Source organism: Calypte anna, chromosome 13 (assembly GCF_003957555.1).
Source record: "Calypte anna isolate BGI_N300 chromosome 13, bCalAnn1_v1.p, whole genome shotgun sequence".
Lineage (NCBI taxonomy): Eukaryota > Metazoa > Chordata > Aves > Apodiformes > Trochilidae > Calypte > Calypte anna.
Genome location: NC_044259.1, coordinates 5,593,579 through 5,615,290, shown reverse-complemented (window position 1 = coordinate 5,615,290; position 21,712 = coordinate 5,593,579). Strand labels below are relative to the sequence as shown.

The window sequence follows — 21,712 nt, the reverse complement described above, 5'->3', positions numbered from 1 at the left end:
TACTTTGCCAGACTGCAGCATCTGTAGATCTCTCTGATACCTTTGTTTCTGTTTTGTCTTCATCAACTGTAAGAATTTTCACTGGCCATAAATGTATTGAGGATAATAAATAAATGTTTATACCAGTTAGGCAGTGGATTTAATATTATGTTGCAATGGATAGTGGAGGTAAAATGGAAGAATTTACTAATCAACCAAGTATTACCACTTTTCTTTTTTCAGATCTGCATAATTTTAGGAAGGGCTGGGGGAAGGTGGCAGTGTTAAGGCATTCATTAAATGAGAGGGGGTCACAGTCCAACATGAAGAAAGTAGTATCAGTTGGCTTCTGGAAAGAGATTTGGGCAGGTTTGGGAAGCTGACATACAGTTTTCTGGGAAAACAGCATGAAGTAGTTGGTGACTGTTGGAAAGGGCAGGCAATGGCACTGATTGTACATTATGAAAATTTCATAGTGGCAATATTGGAAACAGCAGATGTAGTGCTGCTTTATCAGGGTTTTTTTGAAACTACTGCACCTGATGTTTATAACCAGAGTAAGGAAATGTCATACAGCTGAAACTGCTGTTAAAAGTCTATTAAAAAGGTCAATTTAAATATGCTCTTAAATGTCATCAGTCCGAATCTTTAAATTTCATTCTTTTAAATATTATTTTATTGTAAAGTCTTGGTATTTTAAAGCGGTATAATATACTTGCTCTCAACACCATCTGAGACACTTCAGAAAATAAAACAGGTGATTTGCTGCATTTCCATGTAGATAAATTTTGTGCAGCCATGACCAGTGCTGAGTGGAACAAGCATGCTAATTTTTTTGTGAAACAGCTACTGTAGGGTTTTAATAATAACCTTTAAAAAATACTGTTTTCCAGTGAAGAACCAGTTGGGCATCAGACTTTCTGTATTGATCCATTCATTGATCTTTTAAAAAGAGGCTGTGAGACTACAAGAACTCCTCATTTATTAGAAATTATTTAAAAGTGACTGGGGACTGTGAGAGGTTCAGTAATGGGGTGTCCCATGCTGAAAACCACCCCTGCACAGTGAAGTCTCCAGTTTCTATCTCCCTGTGTGTATCAAGGCTTCAGCCATCAGCTGTGGCTCCCTCCTGGAGGAGGCTGCGGCTTCATCATCATCCCTGTGGCCTCCTGATTCCTCTCAGCATGGGACTGGAAGTGTTTATTATGTGACAAGATGACTATATATATATTTGGATGAGTCACCTAACCTGAAAGACATTAATCTACAAGTACCAATAGTAGGGGGCTTTTTTTTTTTTTTTTTTTTTTTTTTTGTCAGCTGAGGTGGTTGTCTTCTTTGAAGACTCTTTTATCTCTTATTTACATTTTGGGCTCCTTCATTTGGCAGATTTGTGCAGTTTTTTATTTATTTATTTTTATCAATGAGAGAGCACATTTCTGAGACTGGAGTGTATTGGTGAAGGTGTTAAATAACCTTTCTGGTCAGGACTCTCCTTCTTCTATTTCTTCTAAAGACTTCCAGAATGTCTGGGAAGTGTCTGGAATGTCTTGGTGCTTTTTGCTGGAAGCTTTCCCTCCCAGTTCCTACCATACTCTAATTAAGATCAGAAAATCAGCAGCTCCTCCCTTTTTTTCCTCTCACCTCCTCCTGGCTCTTCGTTCCAGCCAGCTCACCATGTGCTCTCAGGTTATGAATATATATATATATATATATTTGTGTTTTTTGTTACCTTACCCTTTATGTTATTACCCTTCTCTTGTGTTAGTAAAATCTGTATCTAATTGTTTTCAGTTTTCAACTTAAGGTCTTCAGTCTTTATTCCCCTTTTATCTTTCTTTGGGAGGGGGAGAGAGAGGAATTCTGTCATTGAGTGTGTGGCCTGCCCAAACTGCTAAACTGTGACAATGGCATATTCAATAATATTTAAAAAAGCAACCCAAGAAAGCCCCCTAAAGGGTATATAGCTTTCTTGAGTACTGCTGTAAGGAGCACAGTGTTATTAAAACTCTCTCTCCTGAACTCCAACTTTTGCAGATGGAAAAAGAATATTAAAATGTTCACAAAGCTCAAGAGTAATTTAGCAACCTGGCACACTGTTAAAAAACTTAGTTTTTAGTAAAACTGGGGGGAAAGAAAGCCTGTGACTTCTATGTTAAACTCTCTAAGAACTGTAGAAAATACTCAGTACTGTATACCTGGACAAAACATTTGTTAAAAACAAAACCAGATTTCTATTTTTGTTTTTGTTTTTTCTTCTACATTTTGTGTTTTTCTACATTATAAAATTCGGCCTTTTGCACTCAAATTCACTGGTTCTTTTGGGCAAAAGAGGAAACTGAGTTTGAGTAGTCCAAAATGATAGTTTCCTAGTTCATGTGTGGTTTGCCCCCTTGCACCAACTGTTTTCACTTGGAGAAAGAAATGCCACTGTGTTGGAGAAAAACAATTCTGTATGTATGTATGTATGTATATATATATATATATATATAATATGGATATGTTAGAGGGAAATAATTGTTTGAGTAGCAATCAACTCGCTGTATTTTGGGTAGAGAAAAATACCCCAAAACAACAGCTTGCACTCTGAATAATTTTTCATCTATTGCTCTCAGGTTTGGCTATAAACAGGGAGGTGAGGAGGATGTGGCATTGAGGGATGCTCTTGCCTCTTCAGAGACAGGTAAGTGGCCTGTCAGTCAGCTGACAGGTGAGGGAACAGGGATTGCCACTGCAATGAACAGAACTTCCAACCCTCAGCTCTGCTCAACTTAGAGGGAACAAGCCTGGGAGGTCTATGGATTTATTGGCCTGAGTGTTCAATAGCCGTGAGCAAGTTATTGGATTTCCTAACTAGGGGCCCTTCTTAAAATGCTGAAAACAAAATTTGGACTGAGGCTTCTTAAGAGCCTATTAAACAAACATCCAGCTCATCACCCCTTGGGTTCCAGCACAGTGCATCAGCTTCAGCACCTCTCAGGCTGCATGCTGAATGAAGGTGCTGGTGTTAATAACTGGAATCTTGTGCTATCCTGCTCTGATTTTATTTTGCTGATCAGAATGAGAAGGCAATAGTGGCACTATTTCATTAGTGGGAAATGCATGTAATGAGTTAATATTTCAGCCTTTCTCTTTTGTAAAATAAACAGCAGAGAACCATACCACATTAGTGAGAATAGCTTTTTTCTACTACAATTTAATGAATTTAAATTTGTATCTAAGCCTTTAAACTTTCCTGAGTGGTTCATCAGCTGTGTTATGAAAAGTCTGTACTTGTTGTGCCAATAAAATAAAGCTTCAAAGAAGTATCTTATGTTCCTCCTGTGTGCAGCAGCCATTTGAAAGTTTACTGAGAGAAATATATTCAGAGAAGAGAAAATGTGTCTAGATATACATCAGAGAATTCCAAAAAGCCATGTTGCTTTAAACAAACATGTCTCTGTTGTGAAATATCTTTGTGCTAAGCATGCAGACTTCTCTGGTTCTGTTAGATTACTTTAGGTACTAAGACATCAGGGATATTTTCTCCTATGTGATAATATTTGGTATAGCACAACTTCCTTTCCTTAACAGTTCTATAACATGTAAATGAAAGGCAGGTATCCTTCCTTGAGTGGTGCACTGTTTTCAAAGCAAAGCAAAGCAAAGCTGAGATTTGAATTAAAGACAAAAATTTACTTCTAATATAAGCATCTTTGCTGCACCCTATACTTTTGCATATATTTCATTCTGCACAGTTGGTGTAAGACTCAGAGAGTGCATACTTCATAATTTCTGTCCTTGGCTTTCAGTTGGTTTTTTCCCCCTTCCCCTTTCACAGAAAGAGAGATCCCTGATAATATCTCTTTGGACCATAATAAAACTTTTTTCAACAGATAGGAAGTAAGAGTATTCCAGGAATACCTATTGAATCAGTATGGAAGTGTATAAAGGGTGCACCTTCCAGGAGTGATGTTTATGGATCTAGCACGAGCTGGTTTCAGCCACAAAGTTAGGAACCTGTCTTAAATGTGGAAGATTTTACTGCTAAACTTGAATTGTAGCACTGTAAGGCAACAGTATCTCATAAAACACAAGGAAACAATAGACAGTAACTCAGTCTATGTTCTTATTTTCAGGCATTGCTTGGTATGAATTTTATATTTTGTCTTCATGCAATCCACAGTGGGTGCTATTCAGTTTCCTGCCCTTGCACTGATACCTGGCTTGCCAAGAAACACATAATGCAGAAAGAGGCAGAAAAAAGTGTTTTAATATCTTGCAACAGTCTGTGCTGGGTTTTTATTTTCTACTGCCAAGCAGAAAGAACAGAAACATACTGACTAATTTTTACCAGAAAAATAATCAGACATCCACCAGTAAACATGAGTGTAGGCCAAAGGAAAGCAAAGAGGAGGCTTTTAGGGGGATAAAGTCTGCTTAGAATGACATTGGTCTGCATTCCGCCTGGGTCATAGTAGCATGGTAAAGTCTGGTACTTCTTGAAATTGCTTGCAATTGTTTCTATTCGTGCTTTGACTTCCTTAGAGTTCTCTGACTTTCCTGGAACGTATGAGCACTGGAATAAGAAATCAAGGTGATTCATTATGATGGATACTCTATTGCAGGGTTTATAGTAAAGTTGTAATGAGTAAACCATTAAACATGCTAGTACTGAAACCCTGCTGCATCCTTGGAAATCATCTTGGCTTTCTTATGTCCATGACCAACTTGCCAGCTTCCCTGTTACTGTCAGCATGTCTGTGCCCTCAGTCTGCAGATTTATAGGTTGGGACAATGATGCTGGGAACTAGCAATGCAAATGTACTGGAAATAGAACTGCAGGCACTGGAACTTATATTTTACTATTATAGTGCCAAGCTCTGAATTCTAACAAAACTTCTGGGCACCACCACAGCAGAAATGCTGGTTTTACAGAATTCACAACTTTATTGTCGGTTTGCAGGAAATCCAGGCTGCTTCTCTGTGCACCTCTGGTTCTAACTGATAGATAAATAAGTGGAAAAGATGGCTATTGGAGGTTTCCTACTTGTCCTAATTCACTTTATGTACTTAGAGAGTGTTGAGCTGGAATAAGTCCTCTGAAATACTTGATGTTTTGGAACTGGATGAACTTAACTCTGCCTGGGAGAGTGTACCAGTGGGAGTACTCCTGGTTGTGAGAGAGCAAGCCTAAAAATGTTGATCTCTTTGATTCCCAAGCACAATTTGGCAGAAACAAAAGGATAAAACCCTACTTGTTTACCTCCCTTCTTTTCTCCCAACTTAATACTGTGCACCCATGTTTCTGTCCCACCCTTCTTTTTGTGAAAAGATCCCTAAAATGTAGCAAGACCCACAAGGGGTCTCTGCTGCAGACCCCAGCACCTCTGCAGCACACGGGTGCTTCCTGCAGGGCCACTGCCTGCTCCAGGACTTGAGGTTTCTGCTGCCCTGCCGGCCCACAACAAATGCACAGCACACCAAAGACAGATTAATTTTTTGGGTGATTGCCTTTCAAAACTACTAATTTATTTTTCTCTGCTGTCTAAAATGTGCATCATGTTCCCAACAGACCCCTCCTCTCCTCTGTCTCTGCTTTCTTTATTCCCCGGTTCCTGTCAGATCCCTATAATGGAAGTAAAATTGGGATTTGTGCTCTTGCTTAGGACAGTTTTTGGCTTCATGTCTCTCCTGTTCAACAAGCAGCTGAGCAAATCACAGCTTATAAACTAATTCTTAACATTTGTTTTCACCTAGGGAGTCTTATGTATTTTTTGAGCATTATAAGTATTAATTATTCATGTTTTGTCGGTCTAATTGCTTAACTACTATAACCATAATAATTGTTTAAAACAAAATCCAAAATTTAAATTTCTGAAATATTTTAAAGATACCTTGGTCTGAGCACAGACAGTAACATTGTTAGAACAGATTGTACTTTTACTCTGTTCCTTGGTTTAAAAATCATCACCCCTCCTCCTCAAAGGTGTGAGATAGCATCAGGGAGTGATTATTCAAATTGTGTTTCAATACCTTAGAATTTCTTTCCAGTGTATCTTCAGTCTGATACAGCATAACCTCTTGTCCTGAGACTGTCAGATTAACCCACACCTGGAGACAGGGGTAAGGAAAGGCATCCTCATCCTCTGAGCCTTCACTGTTTGAGCATGGAACTTTGTCTTGGATGTTGACTTTGAGTACCTTGCACACAGTTTCTGTTGTCCATACACTACAAAAACAAAGCACAAGGTTTTGCTTTTCAGTGTGTGAGACGTGTCTGGTTTGAGTTCGTGCTGGAGGGTGAGTGAGTGTGTGTGTGTGTGTGTGTGGTGGCCAGGCTGCAGTCCCCGGATGCTCAGTCCTGCTGCCTCTGCTCATGGGTTCTCATTAGGAATACAATCCAGGAAATCTTTTTCAGTTACTGTTCCTTAGATGTTTTGGGGTTTGAAGTAAGATTCTAACCTCTTCAAGTGTTATTCAAGAAAAAAAAATTGCTATGGATTTTAATGGTTGTTAGTAAATATTTGTAAGTGCATTACAACTTCTTTGAAATCTGCTGAGTATAGTGGAGCTTTTGATGTTTCAGAAGTATTTTAAGAAATTTCAATCAATAATTCTGAGAACTCAGGTCAGTTCCCATGTCCTGTCCCCACCTTCTTTTCTTTGTTACAGGGATCTTTTGCATGAACAAATAGTAGGAATTACCCTGACAAAGTTTATTGGTATTACATATACCTTTTTCTCAGAAGTTTATTTTGTTTGTTTGGTTTGGGTTTGTGTTTTTTGTTTGTTTGTTTTTCTATTACTACTACAACTTTAGACTTCTGCTTACAGCAGTACACTTTTTTGGAAAAAAAAAAAAAAAAAAAATCTTACTCCAGTTCTTAAGAAATGGATTTTTTTACATGCAAATATAATCAGGATGCTGAAAAATACATAAAAAATAACTGTGAATTACTCTGTTTAAGATAACATTTTTCAAACATTTTTAATCTTAAGGGTGTTTTTAGCAAGACAAATTTGGTGGGTATACTTCCTTTCTCCATCCAAATCTTCAAGCTTAAAAACCTGAGATGCATTCTTTATCTTTTTAAGTTTTTTTGTTTGTTTGCTTATTTGGGCTCTTCTGTTGTTGTTTGGTTGGTTTGGTTTTTTGCAAACTGGTTTTGTGTGTGGAGAGAGAATTTGCAAAATGAAATAAACATGTGGGCAATAGTAACTTCAGCATTCATTGTATTCTGCTACATTTGCTGTCTCAGACCAGGCTGATGAATTATACAATGTGCTAACATATATTTTGGCATTGCCTTAACAATTGCACTTAATGCTGACAAGAAAAAGAAATAGCTTTTTTTACTCATAATCAAGGGACTGTTATTACCTTTTAGTGTAGAATGGCACAATGGTGATCCCAATAAAAAAGTACATCACCATGGAGCAGGCCACCATTCCCAGCCCCAGGCACAGAGCTCTGGTCTCCCCTCGCTTTTGTGCAGTCACCAACTTTTTTCCCAACATGATTTGGAGTTCTGAAGAATGAACAAAATGTTTCTGATATAAAACAAAATAACAGAAAGATTGAGAAAGCATGACTAGAATTGATTACAAGTATCACTGTTGTGTAACAATTTCCTGAAATATAACATATTTCGTGGAGGTGCAGTCCAATTTCTGCAAAAACTAGAATTAAAAAAAGGAGAAAACCTGCTGGGATTTGTAATATTATTATTATTGGTATTATGTGATATTTACCCTATAGTCTTTTAATAAGTGTATGTATGTGGAGGCAAGGCCTGTGAAGATCAGAGGAAAAAATATTTGAACATTGAAATGCTACTGGTTTTAGTGTACTGTAAACCTGATTATTTGTGTTATTGACAATAAAAACATAAAAGTCTATAGGTGTTAAATCAGCTTTGATCATGTAGCATAACTCAGGAGTGTTTACAGATCTTCTTCTTGCTAGTGCATGACATCAAAAAGGCTGTTCCAAGGTGTCTAAAAGAACAAATGCAGATGGAATACTGAGGTTTTTTCAGTTCCATATTTAATGCCACTTTAAGTAAAACACAAATGTCCACTGTGAATTTTGCATGCAGCATTTGGGCAGGAGCTGTTGTTCTGATGATGGGGCATAATTCACTGACACTGTAAGAAGCATCAAGTTCAAAGGTGCCATAAGATGAACCTTTCCTGCTCACTGCCATTTGAGTTAATACAAAATGAGAGCTAATGCCCTTAAATAGGGCTGTATGGTGGTTTTCTTGGTCTGTGGGGCTATAAATAGAACACGTGGCATCAAGCACTTTGTGTTTGCAGTGTGCCTCTGTACTTATGTATAACCATGCACAGAAATGTGGGTAAATGTCCATGGTGACTGTTCCTGGGAAACTTGTATCATTTCTTTAGTTCTCTGGTGGAAAAGTATAAATGACATTTTCAAAAAACCAAATAGTGCTAAAATATTTTAAAATATTGGAACGTTGTACAGCACAGCACATTAAAAGCAATTTACATGAAACACTTTTTTCTTTACCTATTGTGCATCTTAATTAGAGGAAAAAGTGGAATTAAAGTTCACCATCAGTCCTGGAGCATGGGCCCTGACACCACGTGGTACCTGAAAATGTGGTACCTTGAAAATGAGCAAGTGTAAGACTGGTACTGCCACTGTTATTTGTGGAAAACTTCTAGTGGCTTGGTGCTCTCAATCTCTTGAATTGTAGATAAATTTAATTTTAGATAAACTGTAATGTTTATATAGCTGTCCCAGTTATGCTGAGAAATCGTGAAGTAATCACCCCCTGGTTATGTTGAAAACAAGAACCATGGGGTTATTAACCAAAGAATTAATAAGAAATGTAATTGCCTTATCGGTCTGCTTTAATGTCAGTCCCATACACAAAGTAGCAGTAAGTTCATCCTTCCTAAGCATCAGACATTGCCAGACCACCTTTTTAAGATATATAAGAAATTCCTGTAAAGTGGAAATTTGGGGAGTGTCCAAAAGTTTTTCCCATCATTATGTGCAGTGTTGTTTCCCATCCTGACACCAGCTGGGCTCTGCCTCTTCTCCCCCAGTTCAGATGTCTGCTCCACCCCAAAGAGAATAAAGACAAATGAATTATGCAGAGAATGTTAACAAGAAAGACTGGTCTAAAAATATCTCACCAAGTGCTCCTATAAGCATAATAAAATAACTGCCTGGGTCTTCAAGCAGTGTAAATCTGAGAGGTACTCATGTCACTGTTGTGTTGCTGCACTAGATTAGATGTAAATGTGCCTCTTAAAACTGAAATGCATATTTCCTCCTGCATTTTTATTATGCTGAGGGGACCAGAAAAATCCATAATCCTATTTTGTGTATGTGCAGAGTAATTTAAGAGGAAACTTTGGTCACTGAAGGAAGCCCCATGTGCCCTATTTTCCTTTCATATAAATATTCTTGTGTCCCTTTGCTGAAAATTTTGCATTCTCTGAGTCTCATGATAATAAAACATATTTATTTGGAATTTTCCCTGTGTTTAAAAGGTGGTGTTTTGGGGTTTTTTTGTTTGTTTGTTTGTTTTTGGTTTGGTTTGGTTTGGTTTTCAGGTCAGAAATTGTTCTCTTCTTTCTCCTAGCTCTGCCAATAGTTATTGGGGGGAATGTAAAAAGAGCTTTTTGTTTCCACTGAGAAAACCATTAGATCTCTGAAAAATGAAGCTCTATAGAGGAATTGTTTTGCCCAGGAAGTCTCTGAGCATATTTGCATTGGAAGATGTTTGAGGTGTATAACTTTAGCTTCAGTCCAGCCTTCAAGAGCAAATATGTTGGTATCTTTTGCACAGAAGTTTGTGGAGTGCCTCCATAATTATGATGGCAATATAAGCTGCAAATCTTCTCATAATGTTCCTTCTCCATAATCTTCATCAGTCTAGTTAAATTATACAGCACGTTAGCTGTGCCACTTCAGTGTATAATCACTGCCTTGACAGCAATCCTAGGGATGCTATCTGCTCAGGTTGGAATAGAATTCCCTGTCCTGATTAAGAAGCATGTTTGCTTGGTGGGAGTTCTGTCCCCTCCTTTCCCTTCCCTTGGGGAGTTTCCAGTGCTCTGAGCTGGGATGGGACCTCTCAGGCTGTTTCAGGCTGCTGATAACTTGGGTGCTGTGGTATTGGTAGAACTGATGAAATTATGTCACTCACTTGCAGAAGGTGATGCTGAAACTTTATGTAAATCTGCACAGAAGAGAAGAGACTGCCATGTATCCTTGCAGCTGTCCTGGAAACCTCAACGGGCAGTATTTTGACTGGCTTACTTTATGCAACTAAATTTATTTTATGCTTTATTAATGAACTGTTTACCTGATGACACTTGAGTGAATTAAAGATGTTAATTTTTTTTGGTTTAAAACCTCCATGCAGTTGCTCAAAAGTGGTTCTGTTTAGTTTTTAGATTACTTACTCGGTTCAGCAGTTCTGAAGTTTTTCTAGAGTGTTTCTTGTGGATTCTGTGCAGTACAGGGCTGTACAAAATAAAGCAATTTTTGAGTCTATTTCCAGGAAGCCTGCAAGAGTCCAAGTGCCTTGTTCCTCTCTCACTTGGAGGTAAAAAAGCCTTTAAAGGAAAGCCAAACACACAAAGCCATAGAACTCAGAACAAGGGTAAGGTGTATTTACCGTTGAGATGAATAAAAGCTGTGATCACATAGGGGCTGCAGACTCCTGAAATTCTGCATTTTGTGAAAAGATTAGTGTTACCTTGGCTAATAGTTGTGGAGAATTATCAGATTGATTACTGTTTCAAAAGAGAGAACAACTCTGACTTTTCTGCAGCATGTGAGCTGTCTGGGCTGTCTTCCATAATGCTGCAGATTTAGAAAGATTGTTGCTTCAAAAACCCCTGTACTTATCAAAACCCAAAGCTATTGCATGCTCCCAAGGAAAACATTTGCTTAAAAGTGTACTTACTGGTTTTGAGGAAATTATTCCTTCTCCGATGGAAAAACTTCTGTTATGAGGCAGACTTGGGACAGTAGCAGAACTTAAAGCTGAAAGGGATTTTTATGATTCTTTTTTTCCCCTTCCTTTACTTCTCTGGGTTTGCTTTGCTGTGGCTGAACTCCTAACTTAGTTCCCTTATTACAAAACTTTCTGTAACCATAAATGGTAAGGTATGAAAGATCTCTGTCCTTTTTGAGATTAATAGCTGAAAACCAGGAAGCCACAATATTAAGACCAACTACAGCTGAACAGGCTGAATTTTCACATAGCCTAGGGACCTTTACCACATATCCTGGTGGATTTGCCTTAAGCTGTGGTCCTACTCCTTTTATACAGCTTGTTAGTTCAGAAATCTGATAGGTCTCTTGGGTAAGATATAAGGACAGGTTCTGTCAATGATCAGTGGTATTGATTCTTAATTAATAACTGTGTGTGAATGCTTTGTTGCATCAGTTTTGGTCAGTTTGGAGGCAACAGATCCTACAATTTTGACTGTACATCAGAGCCTAACAGACAAGAACAAAGCCTCCATCATGCTGTAGACATATTTGTGTTCCTCTGGCCAAAAAGCCAGGTCTGTTCTGGGACTTCTACTACAGAACTTCAGAGAAGGGCTAAAATAGGAGGAGGGGTGTTTGGTTTTTTGTTTTGTTTTGGTTTTTTTGGAGGGGAAAACTTTTCTGGGGATACAAAAAGATCTGAAATTAACAAATCCAGTAAAAGCATTAAGAATGTTTTAAGCATTGTAAACAAGGCTAGGATACCTTCCACCCTCCTTTTAGGTATCTAATCTGTTTTTACACTTTAAGTTGGTCTTTCAGGCTTCATTTTTGTAAAACATTTGAAGTTGCTGTGTTCAGAGAGTTTGTACTGTCTGAGGATAATAGATGAATCTTCCCTAAAGGAACCTTTTCTATTTTTATTGGTGCAGAAGAGAGCACACAAAGCTAACTTGAATTTAGACAATTGTCTGTTGGACATCTAGAGCTCAGTAAGATGAAGCCTTCTGCTGTCATCTAGATTGGAAAGATTTAAGATTATAGTCTTTTTTTAATATTTCAGAAATGATGGAGTTAATTTAAAGGATGACATTTGAAGGCAGGAAAAAGCCATATGTACAAAACTTATTCCCAGATAAAATGTGATCTGTCTGCATGCAGTTTTCTATTATTTTTGATATTTGGAAGACAAGACTGCCTATTTCAAAGATGCAGCCTCTGGCTTCATCTGAAGTCATGCTTTTAATGATGCGTTTATTAAATGTAACTTTTGGCCTGGGTGACTGAGGCGTGAAGGCAGAGAGCAAGGGAATTTGTGCTGACTGAAACCAATCTCCAGCTCTGTCTCTCTGCTGGGTCACTGCTGAGAAGGCTGAGTTCCTGAAACTGTTCTGTGAATACGGGTGGTGGATCAAACTGGGGCCAGTTTAAGGTCAGCTGGAGCAAAAGGCAGTAGCCTCTGTTGGTCTATGATGCATTATCAAATAATAGTTTTAGCCAAAGTACAAACTTTTGCAAGCTTTGCTTGAGGTGCTGTTTTCATGTGATCCCTGACTATAGTTGGGAGAAGAAAGAGAAGACAGTGTCAGAGTAGGCTCTTTTTGAGCTTCAAATACTCTACTTTGAATCTGAACAAGATTCTTTTCAGTGTCTTGCTTCCCACTTATTTTATTGCAAAGTATTAAACCCTCTGGCTAAGGACAAAATAAATCAAATTTGAGGAATAATTTCCCATCATTCATTTAAAAATGAGCAGTGTTTCAACTTGGAAAAGAAATGCTGTGTCTGTAAGGTAGCCAAGTATCTACACTTAAAATTTTCAGTCTCTGAAACTGAAAGAAGCTATAAGACAAAGACAATTAAGATATATAATTCTGAGGAGATATTTTCTCTAGTGTAAGAAAAAATGTGGGAGAAGCAGGCATGTGACTCTGAAAAAGAATTTTTGTAAACATTAGTGTCCAGTATAGCTCTGTTTTGTTAATAAAAATACCAAGGTATGTTAAACATTGAAGCAGTAGCAGGGAAAAAAAGTTTTTAATATTTATCTGCTGTACTCAAGCCCTTGTCTATTGGGCACCATCAGTGTTGAATGCTTTGTTCCAGCTCTTGTTTCTGACAGGGCAAGGCCAGGTGTAAGTTCAGAGGACTCTTCCCTCTCAGGGACGTGGACTGGTTTAGCTGTGATTCTGAAGCTTAAAGGAAGCTCAGCAGAGTCTGGTTCAACACCGTGTTCTACTGAGGAGTTTGTTGCTGTGACGGGACATGAATGGAACTTGGTGGATCTTGAAGTGCTCCTCACATTATATAAATATTCTCTGTAGGCGAGCAGAAGCCATGTGGATTTACAAACTGCAAATTCTCTTTTTACTGTAATGCTAAGAGTCATTCATGAGTTAAAAAGGAGAAAGTAAAAAAGGTATCTTTTAGTTGGTCAGAACTGCTTATTCCATTCTTCTAAGCTGGTCAGCCATATGGGTTGTTTTTCACGTTGGGGCAGAATCAAAACTTATTGGCTGTAAGACAGAGACAGTTTAATAAGTATTGCCATTTCATTTCCAGGACTTTCTGTTGCTTTTAAAGAATCAGTGAGCTGTGAAATGAGAACAGTTGTTTGGATCTTCAAAAAGCCTCACAAAGTTATTAGCTCCCCTCTTCCTAATTGGAACATATTCATAGTGCAGAGCCTTGTCATGTTTAATGGACATCATAAAGAGAAGCTGTGGCTCTTTGAAAGGAACAGTCACCAATTAAAGATCATGCAAGTCAGAAGGGGGACTTGGATGCTTATTTTTAAGCAATTAAATTAACCAGCTGCTTGTTGGACTTGCTAATAACCAGTTTCATGAGGGCCAAGAGAGTCTTCAGAACTTGTCACAGATGTGTAAGTAGAATTTGGAACTGTTTGCCCTCTAACTTCATAGTGTGGTAGCTGTGTGCTTGTGATGGTTCCCTGAGTGAAAGCTGTGCTGAGCTGTGTCCTGAGATGTGTTGTACCTGCAGTAAAGCATTAAGTTGTGATAGGATTTAATTTCTCTTTGAAGTTACTAACAACCCTTTTACTGTTGTGTCTTAAAACTGAAGTTTAAAAAGGGTGCTTTGCTGCTTTCTGACCCAGTTCTCTGTGAGCATAAACTGATGTCAAAGGGTCAGTGTGTGGTTCTGTACCAGGTGCATAGGCTCTTTTTCCAATTTGGATCTTGTGTGCTAATCAGTTCTTCATAATATTTTTCCAGTTAGAGAGGCCCTCAGTGTTTAAAAGTGAACAGTCACCACTACAAAAAAAACCCCAAAACCCACAACCCAAAACCAGCAGAACAAAAAAATCTGACACCACATTTTATAGAACTGTTGTGAATTTGGAAAATTACATTGGAATATTTTACAACATTACTTTATTAGATGGGCACAAGGAGATAACTGCCTTTGCCTGGCAAGTGAGAGGCAATAGGATGACTGAGTTTGCCAAGCTCTGCCCAAGTGTGTAGTTAGAGGAACAGAAGAGGTGGGGAGGTTCCTCAGAGAGCAGGGCCTGCTCCACCTTACTCCTTTTACCTTTCACAGCCACTTGTGCTGTCTCACTGTTTTATGCTCAACTGTATTGACAGTAGCAAACATACCTGAAAAAATCTAAATAATAGATTTTCAGCATAGCCAGGAGTTGCTGTTTCCTGAAAGTGTCTTCAGGCAGGTAATGCACATCACATGATGTTCATGGGAACAGAGTAGTATCTGATTTCAAGGAAAAAAAAGCTGCTAGAAAATTGGGATCATGTTAATTTTCTTGTATTCAGGTTAACTACAACATGGAGCAAACATAAAACCTTTCCTGAACTTGTGAACTCAGTACAGCAACATTCTGCACAATAATGGATGAAATACAGAATACAGGTACCACGTGTTCCTGATGGGAGCTCAGGGCTGATGCCTGTTCATGGTAGAATGGAGGGCTGACTTTGGTAGTGTTGTTGCTAATGGTCTTTGCTGTCATCTGTGAAGCTGGTTTCTGCAGGGAAATTGATAAATTCCCGTTTCTGAACCTTGCCTCTTCATTGCTTGTACTGCATCTGAATGAAGGGCTTTCAGCTACTCATCTATAGAATGGGAACAATATTGCCTTTCTTATTATCCTAAGGCCAAATAATTTAATGAAATGGAACTTCATAATGGAAGGCACTCATTATATTAGCTGAGTAACTCAGTATGTGGTCTGGTAAGTGAAAGGAAAATAGGGTTTTTTTCTCCCAGTATTGGTCATCAAGCTGGCAAAACACGGGCAGAAAAGAGGAGAAATGTAAAGAAGCTTTCATAAAATAAAATATTTGTACATGACAGTCTGTGATGTTTAGTGAGCCTATGGGAATGTTGTTTCAGAGCAGATGAGCAGAATTGCATAGTACTGCAGAGCAGAAGAGATCCCAGTTGTCATTCTGGCTTTTTCCTTTTTGCTTTAAGAAACTACATACCTTCTTTTTTTCTGCAATTAAATTAAAGACAAAGTAGAAAAAAATCAAATAGAAGTATATTATGAAATGTTTCTATTCCACACCTCTTTTATATAGATAATTTGGCAGTTTCTTTTCTCTCTTTCTTTAGCTCAAAGTTAAATTGATAGAAGGAATTAAAGTCTCTTCTTTGACGTTCTTCTTTTGTTGCAGAAAATTACTGTAAATGATACTTGTCTATAAATAATAGCACTGATCTTGTGTTCCCTGAAGCAGTTAAATTTCCTTCTAGAGTGCAGTCCTGATACCTATGCTTTATGTTCTTTACTATACACTTTCCATGAAAGTTTCCATGAAAGATTACTTTGAGTTCTTCCTTTACCTGGTGAATTTTAATCCATTTCAAAGTAACATTGCCCCAAGAAGGTAATGGCAGAGAAATTTTAGGCTTATGGAGCAATTGCCACCATGATTAAAACCTCAAGTGGGCCATTGGTAGCAGAGATCTTCGATTTTACCTTTGTAAGAGAGGGGGTTGTGTGGGCTGCCACTATAGCAACCTGATGCTGGACTTCTCCAGGTGTTGTGGGAAGTCTCAGCTAGGAGTGTCTGACATGTATTGCACATCAGGGGAACATAATTTGTATTTTCAGATTCACTGGCTGAAGTACACTCTTGGGTGATGACCAGAAACAAAAGCCCCAGCTGCTCTGTGTGTGGAGAATGAAAGGGGAGAGCTGAAGGGAAATGTGTGGCAGGAATTTGGTGGAGAGAACTGCTGGGAAATGGTCTCTTTCTCACATCAGATCTTCCTATCCTGACAGAATAGAGGCAGAAATGGAGGTAAATTTGGGACTGCTCCCAACTTTTGGGACCTTTTCCAACTGGTCATGCTTTTAGATTGACAGCATTTTAATTCTGTAACTTTGGTCTTTGTGCTTCTAGTACATTTTTTGCTTGCTTTCATTTACTGATAAATGAAGATTAAAATATCAACGTGAGGCATGGATACTGGGCAAGAGGAGTAATTCTTAAGGGCAGGCAAAGATGAAATGTAAATGTAGAGAAAACAAATCAACATGATTTAGTTCTGCCAGTGGTCTTGAGCTGAGTTGTCATTTTTCAAAGATTTAATAAAATGTATGCTGTTTGAGAAAATAATGCTAATTCTTTTTGTGGGAAGAAGAAATGAACCAGCCTTCTGTCAGCTTTCCTTGTAATAATTGTACATTTTACCCTTGGATGCTTCCTGGTATCACTGTTGGTCCTTAGTTTCTTGGTTTCTGTGCTATTGCTGCTGCTCTTGCAGTGTTGTGATCATTGGACTGATGAACCAAGATAGAAACCTGTGACCATTGGGAGGGATTTGATGTCTGTGCACACCCCCTGCAGGAACAGACACTTGTAGAGGATAAGAGGTTCTGCAATATCAAGAGGTTTTGATAGAAGTGAAAGGAGTCAGTACTTCATTTTAAGAGGTATTATATGGTTTTCTCCTTGTTTTAAATGTGCAGATGGAAAGGAGCAACTGGACTGTCAGGGCCTAAATGTTTTAGTTTGTCCTTTCCTTCAGGAAGTGATGTTCTGTTCTCTGGAGTGCTGGGACATCTTTAACAAGCCTCTGCTCAACATATCTGACCCAGGATGTGGTATGAATAGCTTTGCCCTAGTTTACCTTGTTCCAAAGCATGAATGCAACCATGACTACAGTAAGGGTGTTTGTTCTACTTCTGTAAATCCAGTGGGTTTTTCCTGATCTGAAATGCAATGCTGTATGAGCTGATGCTCATACAGTTCATAGCCTCATTTTGCAGGCTCAGTTTCCTGTAATGCTGGGTGTTAGGAGAGGCAAGACCTTCCTAGCTGAGGAGAGGTCCTTGAAACATTTCTGTTGTACTTAAAAATGATGACTTGGAGAGCTGGATCCCAGTACTGTGTATTTGCCTATGAACACTAAAAGTTTTCTTACCCTTCCCAGCCCCTTCTCATGGTACTGCAGTTAGGAGCACTAAAGAATTTATGAAAAGTAATTTCAGTTCATAATTTTGATTACCTAAACCGGAGATGTTGGAACCAAAAGCACTTTTAGGAGTTTCCTAACCTTTGTGCTGTAGAGTATGCTGGAATACATTATCCTTCCCAGTATTCCTGGTGAAGTTTGGTGGGGTTTTTTTGTTTTTGTTTTTGGGTTTTTTTTGTGATGTAAACTAATTGGAGATGCATTCCCAGCCCCAAGACCTTACCTCAGAACATGGACTTCTTTTGTCCAGAGATATCCACCCTCCATTCCACTCATAGGATTATTTGTTTGTGAAGCAGAAAAACTACAGCATGAAGTAGAAAACTAAGAGATGCTTATCTATGGTATTGTAAAATTGAAGACAGATGATGTTTTGAGGAAATGATTAGCAAAACTGCATGATCTCTGTCAAAACCTTTACTTTGAATTAAGAAAGATTTTCTACTTGGCCTTGTGAGAGAAATCCAAGTCAAATATATTAATTCAGCCTCCAAACTAAAATATCAACTGTTTCTAGGTGACCATTTTCAATAGAGTTTGTTTTAAGAAGAGTTATGAAAATAGAAGTGGTTTATATTAAAAATTTACTGGGCTTGACACAGTTTCCATCCAAAACAAACTTAAATACTACCCCTTCATTAGTGAGCTTTATTAATGGTGTTGGAATAGGAACTTCTGAGGCATTTTATAGGATTTAGAAACTACTTGATGAATTGCTATGGATCAGTACTTTAGGGTATAAACAGAGATGATGTTTAATCTTTTTGTCTCCTTGGCCTTGCTCATCAGTTCTGTACTCCCCCTGGACTTTGTTCTTAGCAGAATTATTTTATCCCCCTCAGCTTCTCTCAGTCTGCTGCCTTTCTCATTCGATTCAAATAATAAGAATAAGGTGAATAAGTTTTTTTATTATTATTTATTTTTAAGACTAGAGAAGTTGATTACTCCTTCTTGAACTTGGATTAAATGTAATCAGTTACATAAAACTGCAGTGATCCTGGTGATGGTGTGTGAAACATGGGTACACTTCCATAGCATGCTTTGAATTAAAAAAAGTAAATGGTCTTGACTTTTAGACGGTTTTTGGGAGAGGTGGGGAGAGTGAATGGTGGTGTCTCACACAAGAGTTCAATTTATTTTTATTTTTTTTTAAACAGTAGCATATAAGGATGGGTGAAAAATACAACATAAAAAAACAATGGGGTTTTTTCTCCAAAAGCTTAAAAATTGTTAGCAGTGACATAGTAGAGACAGGAATTGTAATAACCTTCCTGGATATTACTTGGGGGTTTGCTGTCATGTACCAAATAGCTGTTTGTGTAAGGTTCTGTTTTCTGAAGTGGTTTATGTGTTCCATTTAAATTAACAAGATCAGATTCCTGCAAAAGTAATTTGCCAAGCTGATAGCTGCACAAGGAAACATTTCCATAGTTTCTTCATTAAAATAATTGGATATTTTGGACAGAACTGAGGATGTGCTAGCCAAAAAAATGTTAAGAATCTGCACAAATTGGAAGGTGTCTATTAGTAGGAACAGGCTAGAGAACAGAGTAGATTTTTAATTTTTTTTTTTTTTTCCAGGGTTTGCAAACTTCTTTTTGGATTTTATAGCCAAGGTCAAGACAGCAAAATGTTCCATAAAATTTTATTATGAAAACTAATATAAAGAGACAACGACAACTTGTATTTATATTGTGTGCTCATGACCCAGACCGTGCAGCATGTGTCTGTTCACCTGATCAGACCTCTGTGATGCCCAGATATGAAAATGGCACTGATTAGGACATCCTGCCAGTATCTTTCACAGCACAAAATGCAAATGCATCCAGACTTTTAAAAATCTGAACACTGGCTGTACTCATTGGCTCAGTGTTAGAGAGCCCAGGTAGCAGAGGGCCCAGAACCATGTGGATGCCAAGAATTTCTGGTGAGAGGATCCCCAGCTGCTGCAGCAGATTGCCTCATTTGCCTGCAATATGTTCCCACAAGATGGATCCTTGGCCTTTCCGGTCTCCTTCTGTTCTGCTTATAGCAGGGGTGCTGAGACAATATTTGGTACCCTTAGCTGCTGGTCTGAAAAAGGAGTGTTTTCTAATTCCTATTATTTTCCTTTTTTTTTTTCCTTGTAAAAGGGAAGACTTTAAAAGAATTGGCAATCAGGCTCCATGTAGTTAACTATTTTGGCTTTGAATTCAGTATTTGGCTTATGTGCAAAACAAGAGGTCTCTGCCATTCACCTTGACCAGGTGGTGGCTTTCCACTATATATTCTGCTTTCCTTCATACAAATTTTCAGCTTGCTGCAGCTTTACATTGAGCCTGTTGGACTTGCTTCTGAGACTGGAGTCGGCTTCCTGAGTTCATCAAGTGGAGCTTCCCCACGTTTTGTACCATCTCGGGAGTCATGATTTTGCCTTTCATTGTTGCATTTCCTATCAGTATATTTCTTCTTTAAAAAGTTCTGTCTTAATATACTTCATGGTCTATAGAACTTAGCAATAAGTAAGTCTACTAATGACTTTGGACTGATTTCTTTTTGCTGGAGTTCTTCAGAAAAGTAATTTTTTTGAGAAAGGGGAAGGGGAGCAGAAGGAAAGATGGATGCACCTCATTGACAACAGCTAACTTGAAAAGAGACCAAATCTTGGGATTTTTCTCTTAACGGTAAATTAGACAGAAAAAAACTTGAGTTCTTTACCATCTTCTCTTTTAAATAGCATCCAAGTGGGATGCTGAAAACAACAGAGACTGACTTGTAAGAGAGAATCAATTTAGGGGTTTGGTGTGGACAGCTGAAGTTTCTTCCCTTGTCCCTTGTCTTTTACAAGGCAGAAGTTAGGACCATGGGGAAGGCATATTTAACATCCTATTCCAACAAAATAACACAAGTGGCAACGTTTTAGAAGTGCTGATGCCTCCAAGGAAGGACTGAGGTTTGGTGTTGGTGTGCCTGACACCTACTGAGTCTACTGATGGTCTTCAGTAAAGTAAATTGCTGTGACACCTTTGGCTAATTACAAATATAATTAAACCCCCAGAGAGTTAGTCTGCAGCCTGCTAAACTGAGGGGTAAAGGCTCATTTCCACAATGAAGGAAATTAATGCACATCTTGGTGCTTGGTGTTTTGGGTTGGGTTTGTTTTTGGTTTTGTTTTTGGTTTTGTTTTGTTTTGTTTTTGTCATTAAAGCCACTATATATTCTGTTGAGAAACAGAAGACCAAGGGAGAGAGAAAAATATGAAATAAGAGAAACAAGAAATTACCAGAAAAGTTTATGAAGGAAATAGAAGATGATAAGAAACATCAGAAGAAATGAGAAGCAATGTTCAGCTTCCTTTTTCATGCCTGTGACAGCTGAGGAGCTCCATAGTTGTGACTCTGTGGGGATGATATCTGGCTAGGAAGATTAGTAGCAGGAACCAAAATCTGCCCTAAGACAGTGCTGAAAGCTGATGTTTCCATAAGTACATGTAGAGATCACACCCTGTGCTGGGCTGTGCTTATCTCTGAGCCTGTGAATAGCTGCATGTTTGGGTTTATTTTTGTTTTTATTACCCAATATACTGCAAAGAGGTAGATAAGAAGCTGAAGTACTTAAAAACTTCTTTGTCATCCATTACTCCACCTGCTTCAGAGCTGAGCACACATCCCTGATCCACTGGCAGCAGTGGGAAGGCAGGGGCTGTTTTGTCATGTGTGACCTCTGAGATTTTGCTTCTTTCTTTAAACACTTCAATTGCAAGGCAAACTGCCTGCCACCCACCTGGGTGGAAATACAGTCAGTGTAATAGCAGGATACACAGAGCTATGGGCAGCTACAGTCAGCTGAAAAAGGAAACCCACTTTTGACGATTACTTGTGTGTAAACTGGGTAAATAACTTAGCCCCTAAGCGTGTGGAACTGCTCTGTTACACAGATGGCTGCTGCTAACAAGCCCCTATGAATGTTTAGTCTTACACTGCTTGCCCTAAGAATCTATTTTATTTCTGAGAAAATGGTAAAGCTTCAATGGTAAACACTTCCCAGGCCTATTTAGGACAGAGTGCTGAGCTTTGGAGTACCCTAACTTGTTTGGTGTTTGGGTGGGTTTTTTTGGTTTTTTGTTGTTCTTGGGGGAGGGTGTGGTTTGTTGTTTTACTTGTTTGGTGTTTTTTGTGGTTTTTTGTTTTTTGTGGTGTTTTTTTTTTTTGTGGTTTGGTGGGTTTTTTTAATTATTATTTATTTCATCACTTTTTCCCCTGGCATGCAAATTGCAAATACAGGCTTACCACCCCATCTGCCTCCCATCTTACTGACAAC

The 21,712-nt window shown here is 38.4% G+C and overlaps 1 protein-coding gene across 5 annotated transcripts; it reads right to left on the bottom strand.

Annotated features, from left to right (window-relative positions):
• Window positions 1-4,082: 4,082 nt before the first annotated feature.
• On the bottom strand, window positions 4,083-11,052 carry KCNMB1 (potassium calcium-activated channel subfamily M regulatory beta subunit 1). Of its 5 annotated transcripts, none has more exons than XM_030459310.1 (5): window positions 10,917-11,052; window positions 10,411-10,563; window positions 7,343-7,490; window positions 5,995-6,190; window positions 4,083-4,537 (listed from the first exon to the last, which is right to left on the bottom strand). In XM_030459310.1, exons 3-5 carry the CDS (start codon window positions 7,477-7,479, stop codon window positions 4,268-4,270), a joined length of 603 nt encoding a protein of 200 aa, XP_030315170.1. In that variant the 5' UTR covers window positions 7,480-7,490; window positions 10,411-10,563; window positions 10,917-11,052; the 3' UTR covers window positions 4,083-4,267. The 5 variants fall into 5 exon arrangements, with proteins under 5 accessions (XP_030315170.1, XP_030315171.1, XP_030315173.1 ...); XM_030459311.1 differs by having other exon boundaries at window positions 10,411-10,471; XM_030459313.1 differs by having other exon boundaries at window positions 7,343-7,512; window positions 10,917-11,002.
• Window positions 11,053-21,712: the final 10,660 nt, after the last annotated feature.

Bases quoted from the DNA above. Each gene is read 5' to 3' on its own strand.
- KCNMB1 (XM_030459310.1), bottom strand. From the start codon at position 7,479: ATGTTGGGAAAAAAGTTGGTGACTGCACAAAAGCGAGGGGAGACCAGA. The intron at 6,191-7,342 runs GTAATAACAGTC...TTGTTTTTGTAG, and splicing joins GTGCCATTCTACACTAAAAG to TGTATGGACAACAGAAACTG. The intron at 4,538-5,994 runs GTATTGAAACAC...TTCTTATTCCAG, and splicing joins CACTGGAAAGAAATTCTAAG to TGCTCATACGTTCCAGGAAA.